Source organism: Phoenix dactylifera, chromosome 5 (assembly GCF_051530095.1).
Source record: "Phoenix dactylifera cultivar Ajwa chromosome 5, Ajwa_hap1_PhDact_Kaust_v1.1, whole genome shotgun sequence".
NCBI lineage: Eukaryota > Viridiplantae > Streptophyta > Magnoliopsida > Arecales > Arecaceae > Phoenix > Phoenix dactylifera.
In genome coordinates this window covers 36680105-36696364 of record NC_143194.1, presented here as the reverse complement: position 1 = coordinate 36696364, position 16260 = coordinate 36680105, and the positions used below count along the sequence as shown (strand labels likewise).

Below are 16260 nucleotides of genomic sequence, written 5' to 3'. Positions count from 1 at the left end.
TTTCAGATTGAGCAATTGATGAATTTCCAAGTCTGGCTAAAATATGAGAGACTGATTGGCGGGGCAAATCTGTCTTTCTCAATGTCCAATATTCATGTCTAATATGTTTCCCAGAAATGGGCATCGCCGGGACAGGTGTATCACCAAACATAGATATCTGTAATTGGCCAAAAATTGTTGAGGAGAATAAATGGGGTATGTTCTCGGGGTATTGACAAGACCCTCATGTCTAATCAGATTGGACATTGCTGAATGGAAGGTAATTTTAAGGTATGGTGCTCTAGATTATGCTTACATACTATATTGTAGAAAGAATATGTGACTTGTTTTGACCCTGTCATTGTTTTATAATTTTCAGTTGACACTCATTGTTTTATAATTTTCAGCAATTAGGAACTGCATTATGTTTTTTCTCCCTGGATCTGCGGAAGTTGGCGTGGTCAAATTTGTTAACACTATACATTAGGGATATTTGCCTATTAAGAATTTTTGGGGCTGTAGAATAGTGATATAGACATTGTATACCTCTATATATATCCCTCTATAATCATCCATGTCAATTGTTATTATGTTAAATTGTTTGTCTTTAATTTTATGCTATCATTCAACTTGTCCATGATTTTTGGACGAATCATTTGTTTCAAAGAGCTTGTTATGCTAGCAATGGGTCAGATTTAGGTCTGATCATTATTGGATCCAAAAACAAACTTAAAATCCAGATCTAGTTCCATTACCTAGAAGGATCGGTGGCTCCTTTACAAGCTCCAATCTTTGTATTGGGACCTCCTAAGATGTTACCCTGCTTGAAGGGGATTTTTGCTTCATGAGCCACCAGGTTCTGGCAAGATCCTCATGACTTTGTCAGATTGGGAAATTATTGTATGGAAGGAAATTAAAAAGGTATGGTACTCAGAATCATTCTTCCATACTAAATTGTAAAAGGAATGCCTGAATTTTTGACATTGTTATCCTTTTATTATTTTCAACAATATGGAAATGCATTATGTATTTTTGCCCTGGATCAGTAGAATGGACATTAGTAAATGTTTCTAGACTTCATTTCAGCAAGAAGTTGGCATGTTTGAAGTGTTGAACACTATAGATGGGGGAAAAGTGCCTGTTAAAAATTTAAGTGATGGTAGAATAGTGATATAGATCATAATACTAGAATATATCACTATCTAATCTTCTATTCCAGTTGCTGTGATATAAATTGTTTATCTTTAATTTATGCAATCGATTAACTTGTCCATGGTTTTTAGATGATTCATTTGATTCAGATTTTGGAAGCTTATGTTAGCTCTAGCGGTGCGTAAAATTTAGGTTTGGTCCTTCTTCTATCCAGATCTAGATCCAATTCAAGGTTGGTTGTCCCTTTACAGGTTGTGATCTTTGAATTTGGACCACCTAAAATGTTACTGTGCTTGAATTTTTTTCCCCTTCTTTTATCCTTTTCTCTTTACTTTTTAATCCCATTATTACTGACAAATTTGGTTACCATTCTTACCTGAGATAAAATTATATTTAATTTTGAATCACACACACATACGTGGAAAGATATATGGAAAGAGAATGCTTATTGTGATCCACATAATAGGTCTTAGTTAGAAAATCTCATTGTTTGAAACTGCAAAGAATTAAAGGATGTGGATTGTCAGGTTAGTCACTTCCTTTCGGGTAATCTTTAAGAGTAAATGGTCACAAGCTGTTATTTGCTTGCTTACCAGTTGGAACTGTCTCATATTAACTGTTACTAACCATCATTGTGTCTTATTTTGGATAAAATTCTCTAGTTGTTTATGGGCTTGAAGTCTTGAGCAATTCGGTAAGAAAACAGAAAAAGAGAGATTTATTTTCTGATGCTGAGAAAGACCAGAAGGACTCGAGATGTTCAGCTTTCATGATCTCTTTTCTAAGCTGTGTATGTTGCTAGCCCTGAACCCAAAACCCTAAACTGCATTTTTGATTATTTTACGTGTTTATGTTTTCAGGTGATCAAAGATGGTACATGTTATAATTTTTGAGAAGTTGATGCTATAAGTGAAGGTAGAAACTATATATGCCTCTGCTTTATATCAATGTTCACCACTTTCTTTTTTTTTTTTCATATCATAATTAATATTATGAAGCCCTGTTGATAGAGCACCCAAGAAAGATTAAGATGCCTCTAGATGATGAAACCTGTTGCTTGAAAAGAATTTAATCCAAGTGTAAATAGGAACCTTATGCAGGGAAAGGCTTACTGCGATTTGATTCTGCCTTAATATTAAATTGCTGGGTCTATCTTCCAAGGCAATCTTTCCATGAGTGTCATACTAATAGAAATGGTGTTTTACAATGGAGTTATCGTGCTTAACATCTCAAAACATAGCTAAAGACTTAAGTATCTTCCCTCTTATTTTCCTCTAATGGAAATCTTCTTTACTGCGTAAACTGATTTCAGGAATCAGGATTAGGTCTACTTCAAAAGTATGAGAATGATATCTATATAGCTAGATATTGTTCAAAAAGTAATAAAATCCTACACGGATTAAGTATGGGTGAAGCTATCCTTTATAAGTACAACTTTTTGATTATTTGATGGATGCCAATTATCATACTCTTTCTCATGGATTGATAATGCATATTTAGCTTATAAGGTTGTATTGGGATGTGGAATAAATTAACAGAGAGTAAACTCCACTTTGTTCGGAAAAATTATTACATCTTACTTGGAGTGATTTACTCCTGGGTTAAGTGGGATAAAAGGTTTGGAAGGGAAAAAATTTCAAAAAGATGTTTATTCGACCATCCTAGAAGAAGTGTTGTATTGGGATGTGAAAAAAGATGTGTGTGTGTGTGTGTGTGTGTGTGTGTGAGAGAGAGAGAATTGATCCAATTGGGCCTATTTTTGATTCAAGTCGGCGTTGCTCGCCGACTTCGATCAGAAAACTTCAAAAAAAATATTAGGATTGAAACAGGGGAGAATGCATTCCTTCTCTGCCTGGTCTCTCGGTCATTGGGCTGAGGCTGCCCCCAATCGTGGCTGGTGGGGATTTGTTGGGCTGCTGTGAACAATCGGTGACTATTGGGGGCTGCTGCTGCAGCCGGCAAACAGTTGCTCAATTCAAACTTTATCATCTTTCCCAAAAAAAATCCTTTATAAGAACTTCGAGTCCTCTCCATTCAATTCACCAAATGCTCTCCTCCCTCTTCCTCCTTTTTCATTGGTGGCCACATCACTATCTCCGCTATGCGTGGTTGCCAAATTCCCTTCCTCCTCTCTCTAGCGCCCCCCGACTGTCCTGTTTTCTCTATTTTTTCCTGTTTCAAGCATTGCCGCCATGGATCCCACCAGACCTGGCTATTTTCAATCAAGATCCACCATCTTTGTCGTGCATGGTGAGCTCCTCTTCCCTCCTCTAATCTTTCTCATGTTGAGCTATTTTTTTTGTTTTTGGGCCAAACCGAGATTTACTTCTCGGTCTTGCCACCTTCGTTGGTCGCTACCATAGTCACTGGCGTGGCTCCTCTGTGAATGGTTGCCGGATCTCCAGCACCCATCGCCAGACCATTTTCACTCTTCTTTATTTCTGTTTATTTTATTTATTTATTTACTTATAGATTATTTTCTCAAATTCTCTTTTTTCTCTCTTGACTCATGGGCAGACATGTTGATTGATTCAAGTTGACTTAAATTGACTCGATTAATTGACAACCAAACTCAGACCTTTGATGGAACCCAGATTGAGATTCTCTCTCTTCTGCCTCTTTCTCTCTCTAGGCAGGCTCAGAAATTTTAGTGCAAGCCTTGCTTTTCTTACTGCACGAATCTAAGTTGACCCGGTGTGAAGGCTTTGAATCGCCCCAGTATCCGTGCGATAGACTGGCCCATTACCTCGGCTCTAGCCGGATCTTTTTGAAATTTGGCCACTATTGATCTTTATTGAGTCACTTAAATCATGTTTGAACATGATTTGTTGAGTTCACCTTGCTAGGACCGACCCGAGCAGTCGAGCACTGCCACTTGACTAACTGACTTAGGTCATGAGGTTGTATTCCCAATAGTATTTTAATTTTTGACTTTGTTTGATTTCTAAGATGATAGTGAAATTAATTATATTTTAATGATATTAAAACAGCTAAACCTAACATGCTTACTTGAAGTAGGATTTTGAAGTAAGAAGAGGTAAATAACCTAATACTTTAAAGTGTGTTTTTCGAATTTTAGTAAAATGATAATTACTTTATTAAATTTGATGGTGATATTTGTTTTATACTTAGCCAAATGGGTCGGGCATGTTATTGTTACAACAGTAAATCTTTTTAAATATGTTATATGTTATGTTATGAAATTTAAAAAATATAATAGGGTAAATTATAAAATTTATTTTTTATGTATGTATTTTTAGCACGACTATGATCTGGCCTATTAATGAGGATTATTCGTTAGTCCTGTCGATCTATAATCCGAGAAACTGATTTTGACACAGAGCCGTCGGTGATTAGAATACTGGTATCTGGTACTTTGTGCAATCTGATCCATGCCACTAGATTACGTGGCCATAGCCTAATGTTGGATCTCAAATATCAATTTATAATAATAATAATAATTTTAATAAATATATATATATATATGTTATTCAAAAATTGATTTATTTTCAATAGTTTTATGCTCTTTAATTAATTATTTATTTAGCATACTTAGACCTCATTTTGTGGTATTATGTTGCTTATCGAGCTCGTGTAGCTCATTATTCTTTTTTTATTTTTTAGATCTTGAATCATGATTGCCCGGAATTTGGAAGTGTGTGTTAGATCTTTCTAAGATTTTACAATTATTGAAGTTTTAGTTTAGACTAGTTTAGTTAAAACATTTTTTTTTGTTTGAATTAGTTCGCATACTTTGACTTATATCCCTTTAGAACAATTGATTATGAGAATAATTTATTTTAGATAATAATTAAATAAATTTTTAAGAATTGAAGAATTATTATTGCTTTGAGATTACAATATGATCTATAGCGTTGCATGCTTGTATGGTTCGCTATGTAGGTATACGGCATTTGTTACGCTCTAATTTAGGGTGTGACAATATATGTTTGTATGAATGCATGTTTGTAAAATCCAGGTTCATGACCATACGACCCTTAAAAGTAGGGTTGAAATTAGATCAGGTATGGATCGGATACGAGCATATCCATATCTACATCTTCTTCTTTTTTTGACGAATATAGATGTAGATACGGATGTTAGTCAGATACAAAAATTTATATTTGTATTTATTTTAAACGGATATGGCTACAATTCGAATATCAAAAGTATAAATATAAATAAGGATATAAATTGGATAATTAAGCTTTATAGCCACAGAATTAAAGATATTACTAAATATATCATAAATCAAGTTAATTGCATGTTAATGTGGTTATTTTTTTTAAAATTCATGAGTGCTATATAAAATTAAATAGGATTACAAATGGAATTAGATATTCGAATACGGATCGAATAGTTATCTATCGATATGAATACGGATATGAATATTAGTCGAATACTTAAATTTCTATTCATATCCGGTTTCAGATGAATATTATCCTATCCACTTTCACCCTTATCTTAAAGCAATTGGAAGAGGTATGTCTACTGTAGCCTAGAGGTATGATGAAGTCTTTAGCCGAGATCTGCCTTGATTAGTCTGGGCCTAAGATTTTAAACTTAGTTGGACGTTGTTCATCCTCAGCTCATGCCAAACTTTCGAAGTCGGGATTCATGCCAGCTCCATTTGGGTAGGATGTGGACTGTAGAGTCTTCAAATCCAACATCAATAATTGTCGATATGAATTATGAAGTCGGGAATCAAACGGGAGGAGCGCACATGATATGAAGCAGACCGATCTAAACTTAACCTTGTTTGCTTGGGCCTTAATAACATCACATGTATTGATGTGCACATAGAAATTGAGAGATTTTATAGGAACGAGGAATCCAAACAAGAAGGAATCATGAAGTTAAATCCCTCTTTACCAGGCATGGAAGCTCCTGCGCACCTTACCAAACCTAATCATTTAATTTCTCATCTACTGAAACAAGAGTAATCGACAACCATTGTAATCTGAAATTTATGATTAACAAAAGAAGAAAAGAAAAAAAAAAAAAAACCATACGAAGGTGCAAATGGAGGGAAAAGAGGAGAGATATAATTTGATCCAGAATCGCTTTCCCAAGCTGTGGCTACTGCAGATAACATCGCAGCCTTACACCATTGACACCATTGGCTACTGCAGAAAGAACCTCATTCCACAATAATATAAATCATAAGTCCCACACTACAAGGACACGTCCCTGGTACTGGATTATGCGTTCAATCTTCCTGGGACAAAAACATCAAAAGAAGCAAGACTTCTTCAAATCATCGGCCTTCAAGATACATTCACATCATTGCTTTGTTAGATTTCTTCAACCGGGAAGAATATAACTGCATCATTTAACCCAATCACATATGGAAAAAAAACTACGAAAACAATCAACTGATAGGAGCAGCAACCATACCATCAGAATCATTGCTTGCTACAACTGCTAGGAACAACACCATAAAACCAACCCCAATGGACCAGCTACCCTTAATAATTGCACACTTGGTCAGAAAGGACAGCATCAAATTCTACCAAATTTAATGAATATGGTAGAGAGTAGCTTAAGGGAATGAGGCGAGCCTGCATTTCAAAAGTCATATTTTGTTCTCCCACTCTTTAAGATGAGGCACAGCATATCAGCCATGATGGAGGTTGAGTTGAAGAAGTTCCAAGATTCCAACATCAATCGCTTCCTTGATCCCTTAAAGTGAACAATCTGATCAACATTACACAGTTTGAAATTAGATTCTCGAACTATAATAATGAAAGTTGGAGCGATAAACAAGTGTGCTGTGTATACATTTTTAGTGGTGATGCTAGATCATTCAAGTTAAACAACATATTGTGTAATCTTCACATAGCAATTTCTACAGGAGAAGCAATTTTACTGACAGAAGTCAAATGATCATAACAAGTAGAAGTTAACCATGAGCAGGAGCTAAATTTAACAAGAAAGGGCCAAACATATATATAACCAACTCGGATATAAAAAGATTTTGGTCCTGATGAATATATTCCTGATGAATACATTTCCTTTTGTTTTGTTTAACTGCAAACCAATCATAATTAAAGACCAAGAAAATACAGATTTATATGACCAAGAAACAAATTTTTCATATGACGTGACAAAAGCCAGAAGTTACCGAATGACAGGGTTAAAGGGAAGTCCAATAGAACCAAAAATAAATCAAAGCGGTTTTTTTTTATCAGGCATATTACAGATGCAGATGCTCATCATCGTTAAACTAGATATAACTATGCTTCCAATACAATTAGGTCTGTCATAGTAACATTCCACCAAGAAATAGTTAAATGGACATTATAATACAATATCCATTTTGTTAATTCTACATTTCTACATTTGTTTTGATTTAAGTCTTAGAAATATCATGAACAAATTCAGCCTGATAAAGCATTTGAATTAAACTACAAAAATAAAATAACTATAGTGATGAGTGAATTTTATATGAAATAACCACTCCTCAAAAGATTGCTTAAAGTTTGAACCAATATACTTACCTGTACATCCAAAGGCATGCCATGAAACTGCCCAGCTCCCTCAGGTGGAGTCCAATTGTAAACAGCACAAGGTAAAAAGAGCACTGATGCTCCATTAATTTCGCCTGAAAAGGCCTCATGCCTGGCAAATTTCTTTGCAGAAAATGGGAGATGGGATCTAACAACCCATGCAAGGGCTAACTGATCACCAAGCATACGGGAGGCCTTCATATATTTTGAACTGTACACATCCAGGACTTCTTGTAGAAAGGCCTTTGCCCTACAGCAAAATAATGTTATCTCAGTTAATGAATTAATAAACCAAGGAATCAAAGTTATTAAAAGGAATGCAGGATACTAACTTATAAATTCCATCTGGAGTGCCTCTCACTGCAATGAAACCTGAGTTTAATGGTTGATCTCTATTGTTACGAAAGGTAAGAGCAAGATGAAATTGAGGATATCTCTGGAATATATGTCCAATATCATCAACCACTGCAATATCAGAATCAGTAAAAACATAATGATTAGAACTGTTCAGCCTCTCCAAATGCTCTGCAAGCCTTGTTTCCAGAAATGCCTGCATTCGTTCAAAATTGACAACACTATGATCACATGAAAGAATTTGTCATGCTTTCATTGTTTAAGAATATATTAGAACGAAAGATATGTGCATGAAGTAGGTGTGATGCCTCAGCATTATGCCATAAATGAATATTGGATATTTATTTATATAGGGATCTAGACTGTGAAGAGATAATATGTCATCTTTGGAACATTCTGCACTTGCACCAAAAGCATATAAACTGAGGACATATAAGCTGGTGAACATCTATGCCATCTAATCCATCTACAGAACATAAATAAACTATCATAGAAGTGCATAACTGGGAAAGCAAGTATTAGAACTTAAACAGCAAAGAACTTGGATGGAACACAGGCACCATAGTAGGAAACTAAGAAGCCCAACAGTTTTTCCCCTACTAGAGCCAGTTTTCCTTTTGACTTGCACCTAACCAACAAGGAATTGACTTAGGCATCTTTCTTAACTTCCATATTCACACAGCTAGTACTGTAATAATCTTTGTCCTAAGAGCAGAAGTTTTGTTAGTGTGGTCCACCGACAAGATTCATACCCTATTGAGAAGTTTCAGCAACACATTTACCTTTTGAAAAGATTATGGTGAATAGGAATGGCAGACCACCAAATTTTTGATCATATAACAGATATTCATTGGTCAGATAGCTTCAAGACATTGTCAGGAAACCACTAGATACATGTTGAAAGTCATGAAGACTACCTTTTCTTGAAACAGAATAACTAAGAATGGAATGAATTATTCAATAACATCTTAGTGGAAATCACATAATCACATGAGAAAACAGAAAGAATCATGAGAAATTGTGATTAATATATATGCAGTTTGCTGGATCATTTGCTCATCAGAATACTCTTTACACTTCTATATGAATTCGCAGACAAATTGTAGATTTGTTTTTTGGCCTTCATATTACAAGACTCAATAAGAAGCCTAGATAGGAAAAACAGAAAAAGGAGAATTCCGGGGGGAAAAATTGAAGGTAGTTCCTTTGACATGTTTCCATCCACTTGTCTACATTGATTAATCAATAGATCTTTATACAATGAAGCTCAAGCGAGGAAAGGAAATGTTGCTTCAAACCTCTGAATACTAAATAATAAAATGAACTCCACCAAATCCATGGATTGAGCTTTCTGCCAAGACTCTAGAATACCTTGGAAACTGTTGAACTTTCAATGACATTCCAGTATATGTTAACCCTGGCTATGAGTGGGAGAATTTTCTTCTCCCCTGCCTTCAGGAACTTAGTCCCTTTTGAACACAACTCTCTCTTTTACTAGGTTAATATTTTGTCTTCTTTAACAGTTGTAGAAAAGCAACTCCACTTATACTTCCTTACACGACATCACTGATTGCTGATTTTATTTTATTTTTTTCTTCAATCTGGAAGTTATGTTTCCTTTAGTTAGCTGCTTCTTCTGCATAATGCTCAGTAAGAGATATGTGCACAAGCATAAGTCCACATTAATGAATTTATTCCACATATGATCAACAAGCAATATTCAACGCATGATATGATGGCAGGAATCATAGAATTATCATCTATTATTAATGTATAAGTTGTTTAAAAAGAAGGCATTGTGTTCCAGTGAGATGTGATGCAAGTGGCTCAAAATCGAATTGCAGAAGTGTAGAAAAGTGAGATCTTTGCAATGCTAAACCGAACAGTTGAAAAAAAAAACCATATCCAACAAAAAACATCGATCAACACGTCATATCTCTTAACCACAACAGCAAAAACTAATAATAAATCATTTTGATGTGCTCTTACAATGTAGGATCTGATTCTTTGGAGCATCAACTTCCCTCGAGAATAGTCTCCTTGAATAGGTACTACTGCTGCGTTATTTCTCTCTAGTGAAAATTCAGAAGCAGGGTCTGTCAATATGATTACACTGCTTCTTGGCATTGACACCTGCAGAGTTCTACATATAAAAAACGAAGTCAAACGGACACCAAAATATTTCGAATGAAAGATAAACCTGGAATTACTTGATTCGTTAGGTTACAGTTCAGCTAGATTTTCCACAACAAAATACCTTTTTTCATTTAAGTTCACTAAGAGAATGGCACATATAACTGCAATGAAAGAAAGTTAATGGAAACCAAATACAGACTTTTTGATTGAAGGCCACCTAAACTCCAATATATATTTCTTCCATTAATAAATGAGATTATTTTCCCTTTTGTTGGGCAGGGGGTGAGGGGTGGGGGGCACGTAAGATGTTAGAACATAAATGCTTCATGGACTCAGAATATTCTATTGAAAGACAAAACTTTAATGCCATAGTATCATAATCCAGCCACCAAAAAAGAATCCTTGAATGCTGAGATGAAATTGCATAAACAGGAAGTAGGCCTTCCCGCCTTCCTTCTAGATTTCACAGCTTGTCACCATCTCACACAAAGTTATCTCGGTCATTAATCTGAAAGCAATTAAGGCAGTTGAGTCAGGCTGAGAACAGGTCTCCATACAGCCCTACCTGCCAACTGGCCTTGTAGGTTTTATGGAAGACTTCATCTTGTCTAGCATTATCTTGGCTAAGCAACACCTGTTAAAGGATGGGCATAAGTTGGTTGTAGAATTATATCCCCAGTCCTTCCATGGAGCCTTAGTTTCCCATATTGAGCTGCAGAGCTGACCCAATTTTAATTTGTAGAGCCATAGATCATCACAATGATTACAACAAATATCGTGGCAATGACCTTAATAAAGACAAACCAATCATTCCCCATTAATTTGATATTCTTGTCCATGCCATTGTTCAGCTGATGATCATAATGATTTGTTCAAATAGGGTTTAAGATACAAATTGAAGCCATAATATTATAAAGAATATCCCATGTTCTTGATTAACCTTCAATCTATAATTAAGCTGTTTGATTAATTTCATACAAAAAAAGAGAGCATAATGGTTCCTTGTAAAATAAGGTGGATGGTATGTTTTGGAACCCATCTAACTAATTGAAGGAGAAGGCCTATGACATTGCTTCCTAGCGAAGTTGTTTTCCAATGAAATAAAGTTATATACCATCTATTTGTCAGCTGCGAACTTATTGCTTGCTTACTACAACTTCTAAAGTATGGATACCATACTAAATTATTGGACTGTGATCTTACTGGTGTCACTAACAATCTATTCTTTTGCTTTATGTTATCCTATATCATATTGTTTTCAAATTTAATACACGACATTAGAAAAGATTCCATTCAGATACTATATGATATGCGGAGTTGGATTCAGTAGAAAGTCGTATGTCAAAATTTAAGACAAGTGGGAAAGGTTGCTATTGGTAGCAGTATACTTGAGCTAACTATCAAAAATATAAAAGATTCCTTTATAGAAATGCTCAAATTTACCTGTATAAAGTTGATGAACGTGTTAAGGATAGCCACGGACCATTCTGCTTTACTGTATGAAATGTTTCCAACATTCACAACATCCGTGTGGGTAGAGTCGAGTTTCAAAGAACTGTTGTAGACAGTGTATACTGTTACAAAAGAAACAACATCACTGGATTGGAGATTCTGGCCCTTGCTTGTGCTATGGATCTTATTCACAGCTTTAAGGCCTGTGATGATAGAAGAGCAAGGAGGTTAAATTTGAAACCCATACCATGCAGTGTCAATCTTGATAGCAGAAAACATGATAACTATATAGGCCATGAGTCAAAAATTGATAATGGCAAGGAGGGAATAGATAACATTACTAAAAATAGTGTCCATTTACGCCAACTTACAATTAGTGGAACCAAGTGAATTCTATATTTGTGGACATCTTGATGTCATCGATATATATTTAGTTCTTACAATTTCCAATTCAGTCACATAGTTTTATTAGTTCTGAACATAGAAAAGATTCTGTTTTAGTACTAGATATAATCAACTCCTGCTATTATTATGCCATTTATGAACGCAAAATTTTAACGCATGCCACTAAAAAGATAGAATTTGTTGCAAAAATAGTGTTTCAAGGATTTACCCTTCTCTTTCTCCCTCTTTTTCTAAAGCGAGAGAGTCAATAATTTGAAAGCATATGTTTTTGAGGAAATGGATTTGAATGTAATCACCCAGATTCAATTTTTTGGTTGTCGACATTTGCATCTTATTATTTGCCACACTGAATAGGAATCCAAGATTTTTTTTTAAATAAATGAAAGAAAAAAAAATCGGGAGCAGATCAAGACTGGCTCAGAAAGAATTTATAATAGCAACTGGAACGGTCTTCAAACAAAAGGTACCATGGCACTGGAGGCGGTTGGGCAAGCCCTGGCCGGCGGCGGGGCCGAGGACCAGATGATCCGATTTCTTGGAAAGCCTCCTTGTCGGCTCTTGGTCTGGGATCGAATTCCGATGCAACCTCGAGACTGAGAAGGTGAAAGAAAAGAAAGAACAGCCAAAACAGAGGATTGGATTTTTATTAAGGATTTGAGAGGAGTGGTTTGATGGAGAAGAGAAGCAATGATTTATCTCACCTGAGAGGACGAGAGGGAGGAAGAGAAGGAGAGGGACAAAGAAGAGGTAGCGGCTCCTCCATCGTCGGGAAAGCCCCATCGCGGATCTTACCTACAATATCTTCTCATTCGAGATCTCTCGTGGAAACATCAATCTCGAAATATGATGGGAATGGCTTCGAGAGATTGGGGATTAGGGATCTCCACAATGAAGGGAGACGGGAGGGGAAGGGTTTCATTCCGATGAAGACGGTGCCAATCGGCCAACGGGAGTCTCATGGGAGCTGACCTAACCCTAACCCGATTCTCCCCGGACCCGTGGAGTGTGCGACCCCGGCAAGCCACCGACCTTCTTTTTTTTCTTTTTCTTTTTCTTTAATAGTAGTTCATACCAACGTAGCATAAATACTATTCCTCAGTATCAAAAGAAACAAGATGACATAAAGATAAGGGGACAGAATCCGACTCCATCAAAAAAATCTTCTCCCAGTGATAAGCAACAAAGAATTAAAATTGACTCAGGCAACCAGCTTATCTCCGATGAGGCAATTTCTAACCATTTTTCATTTGTTTTGCCCCATCTAAAGAACAGTTTCGAACCAACTTGAAAATCAAAAACAATATGCCCAAGCCAACCAGCTTATCTCAATTTGTTCTCCAAAATGTTCGCGAGAGTGCTCATTGGTTCATCAATGCTATGAAAAGATTTTATTTTCCATACGGAGGGAGAGAAGAGAAGTTTTAAATGGAGTGTACTTTATTTTATATTTAGAATATAGTTTTCTTGAGGGCGAGAATGTCTTAAGCGCCAAGTAAATTGATCTTAGGATAAAGAACACGAATTAAGTGGTTACTTCTTGTCTCATACAAAATTTAAAAAATAAAAAAAAAAAAAAAATTGAGAGAAAACACTCACTTTCTGTAAACTTTTTTCGTTCTCCATCTGTACTTTGGTGCCTATATGACACTACAATCATGTATATTGGTAAGAACCGCTGCAATTTTATTAAGATTTAAAACTTTTGCGTGGAAAATACTTTGGGCCATTCATCATTGATCATGAAAAGTTCTTCAAGCTTGTATTATATTGGTTCTGTAACTCATTAGTCAATTGACAACCCCTAATTTCAACCTTTTAGCCAAGCATGTCATGTGGTAAGAGGAAATTTTTTGTATATATAGAACAAGTAGCACTTAGTTTGTAATATATTTCTTATCTATCATGAAAGCATCTAAGTAGTTTACATTCAGGTATTTTGATATACCAAAAGGCACGTCATTCAAGAAACATCTACGACGTTATAGAACTACTCTCACATAAAAATCAGTGCATACATTTGAAAGATATATATGGACCTAGTGCATACACTAGAAAGATATATCTAGACCCAGACATACGACGGGGCAGGCAAAGTTCAGATCGAGCCTAGTTCTAATTCAATGAAATTTTTACACGCTAAGCCTAGCTCAACAACCTGATTTTGGATTTGAAATCCAAAGCCTGGAGGCAACGGGCGCTAACTTGAAACAATCTTGAAGGACCAAACCAACTTGGGTTCGCGTGAGAGAGGTAGAGTGGAAGATTTCATCTTCTCTTCACTTCTAGATATGCCCGATTTGTCTAAACCAGGGATGAGGCGAGAGGACACTACAAGCTATAGCTTGGTGCATGGGACGTGGCGGCAGCAACCGGGTTGTGTGGGGTGCGAGGAGGCGTGAAGGAGAAGAGCGAGAGGGGAGGGTTTGGGTCGTATCTTTTGCATGGAAGAATGATTGATCTTCTTTCATTGACCGCCCCACACAGATCTCAAAGCATTTTGAACTTTTTTATTCATCTATCTACATAGATCTTGAAGCGACCATTACATGGCGCAATGGTGGCCTTATGCAAATAAAGATGAATCGTTCTTCATAACGAAAAATACAACCCTTATCCAAGAGAAAAGAAGGGTGATGGGGAAAATATGAGACTCTTCAACTTCATGTCAGACTGACTCCCCTAATCTTGGACATGAACCGAGATGAACGATTTTAGCTCCAATCGAGAAGTCACCAGCCGAGGAGAACCATTAGCACATATCGACTAAGGTTGATAGTCCTAACATCCGATGGCTCTAGCAATCTGCAGTCATGGCAAGCCCCATGTCATGCATGAGACCTGCATTGCACTTTGCCCACATGGACTGATCTCCACATCGCAGCTATACCGCCGGCTGCTGTCTAGCATCATTGCACGCCATGTTGGCCCAGATAACGTCAAGACTAGCTCTCCTATATAAAGAGGCAACCTGGGGGACATAAGGTATGCACATAATAACCACTCACTATCACTCATAGAGACTACCCTGTGCCAAGATCTTTTTCTTCATCACTGTTGCCTCATTATTCTGACTTAGGCATTGAAGAGTCCCCCGTCGGAAACTCTCTAATAAGTAGACTTCTTGCAGGCTACCCATCGGAGGAGACCAGTGCCTGATGTCTCAACTAGCCTACTCAGCTCGGCCGACATAAGGGTCGTCGAGCTGCACTCCCACCTCGGTCCGGGTTTGGCGGCAACAGATTGGCACCAGAGGAAGGGCCCAGTTTCCAACTACATCAACTTCAATTGGAGGGAAGGACAACTAGCATGAGGTCATGAGAAGCCTGCGACGCATCGCGTGCTTCGCAATGTCGTGCCCCAACCTCCCGAGGGTCGTTACAGAGCTTCAAATCCGCTCGACCAGAACGGCCCCCCGTGCCTGTAGATAAGAAGCAATTCAAGCTACTCACTCAATAGGTGTAGGCATTAACAGCGGCGGACCAGGCCTGCAGCAGGCAGTAGTATGACTGCAGCCAGCCCGACTGAAATCCGACAAAACCTCTCAATAGAAAGACCATAGAGCAGCCACAAGTCATGCGTGTGGATAGGTCATTAAGTCATTCGCAATCTTGGTAGCCCCACATCCTATGTTAGGCCTGCGTCGTACTCTGCCCACACGGACGGACCCTCGTGCCACAACTATACCATCGCTCGCTGCTTGGCATCATTGCATGTTACGTTGGCCTAGGTAACAACAATACTGGCTCCCCTATATAAAACGACAACCCGGAGGACTTGAGGTATGCACATAATAAGTACTCACTATCACTAATAGAGACCATCCTCTGCTGAGATCTCTCTCTTTCACATTGTTGCCTCATTATTCTGACTTAGGCATTGGAGGATCCCTCATCGGAAACTCTTCGTTAAGTAGACTTCTTGCAGGCCACCCAGCAGAGAAGGCCAGTGCTCGATGCCTCAACCAGCCTGTTCAGCTCATCTCCAGCAATCTTAAAGTCGTCCGAGATGTACTCCCACCTCGATCCAATTTCGGCGGCAATAAAGAGGAATATATATATATATATATATCATATTACATTACATTATATCTATCTATCTACATATAAATATATGGAGATGGAGGGGTTGGAGTGAGGTAGCGGGAGGTTGGAGAGATGGTCATGGCTAGAGGGCAACTAGAGGACGATAGCGATGAATAGGTGAGCAGGTACATGGAGGAGCGATAGTTAGGGGTAGCGTTGGTGCGACTAAAAAGCCAATTATAATAAATTAT

General features: G+C 37.2%; 1 protein-coding gene and 1 long non-coding RNA gene across 4 annotated transcripts; one reads left to right on the top strand and one right to left on the bottom strand.

The window, feature by feature from the left end:
* Positions 1-438: 438 nt before the first annotated feature.
* Positions 439-2079, top strand: LOC148703591 (uncharacterized). The gene is made up of 2 exons (XR_015987527.1): positions 439-1921; positions 1992-2079. It is a non-coding gene; the product is annotated as an uncharacterized LOC148703591 (long non-coding RNA).
* Positions 2080-6027: 3948 nt separating this feature from the next.
* LOC103702047 (polyphosphatidylinositol phosphatase) lies at positions 6028-13087 on the bottom strand. 3 transcript variants are annotated; one of them, XR_015987524.2, is made up of 8 exons: positions 12689-13084; positions 12455-12580; positions 11574-11785; positions 9984-10127; positions 7973-8190; positions 7632-7890; positions 6529-6828; positions 6028-6454 (listed from the first exon to the last, which is right to left on the bottom strand). XR_015987524.2 is itself a non-coding variant. In XM_088722688.2 (7 exons), exons 1-7 carry the CDS (start codon positions 12765-12767, stop codon positions 6700-6702), a joined length of 1167 nt encoding a protein of 388 aa, XP_088578814.2. In that variant the 5' UTR covers positions 12768-13087; the 3' UTR covers positions 6028-6699. The 3 variants fall into 3 exon arrangements, 1 of the variants encoding a protein (XP_088578814.2); XR_015987525.2 differs by having other exon boundaries at positions 6028-6433; positions 12689-13017; XM_088722688.2 differs by having other exon boundaries at positions 6028-6828; positions 12689-13087.
* Positions 13088-16260: the final 3173 nt, after the last annotated feature.

Coding starts and splice junctions, on each gene's coding strand:
- LOC103702047 (XM_088722688.2), bottom strand. CDS start 12,767: ATGGGGCTTTCCCGACGATGGAGGAGCCGCTACCTCTTCTTTGTCCCT. Junction 8,191..9,983: donor AAAGAATCAGATCCTACATT/GTAAGAGCACAT, acceptor GAACGAATGCAG/GCATTTCTGGAAACAAGGCT. Junction 7,891..7,972: donor ACTCCAGATGGAATTTATAA/GTTAGTATCCTG, acceptor ATTTTGCTGTAG/GGCAAAGGCCTTTCTACAAG.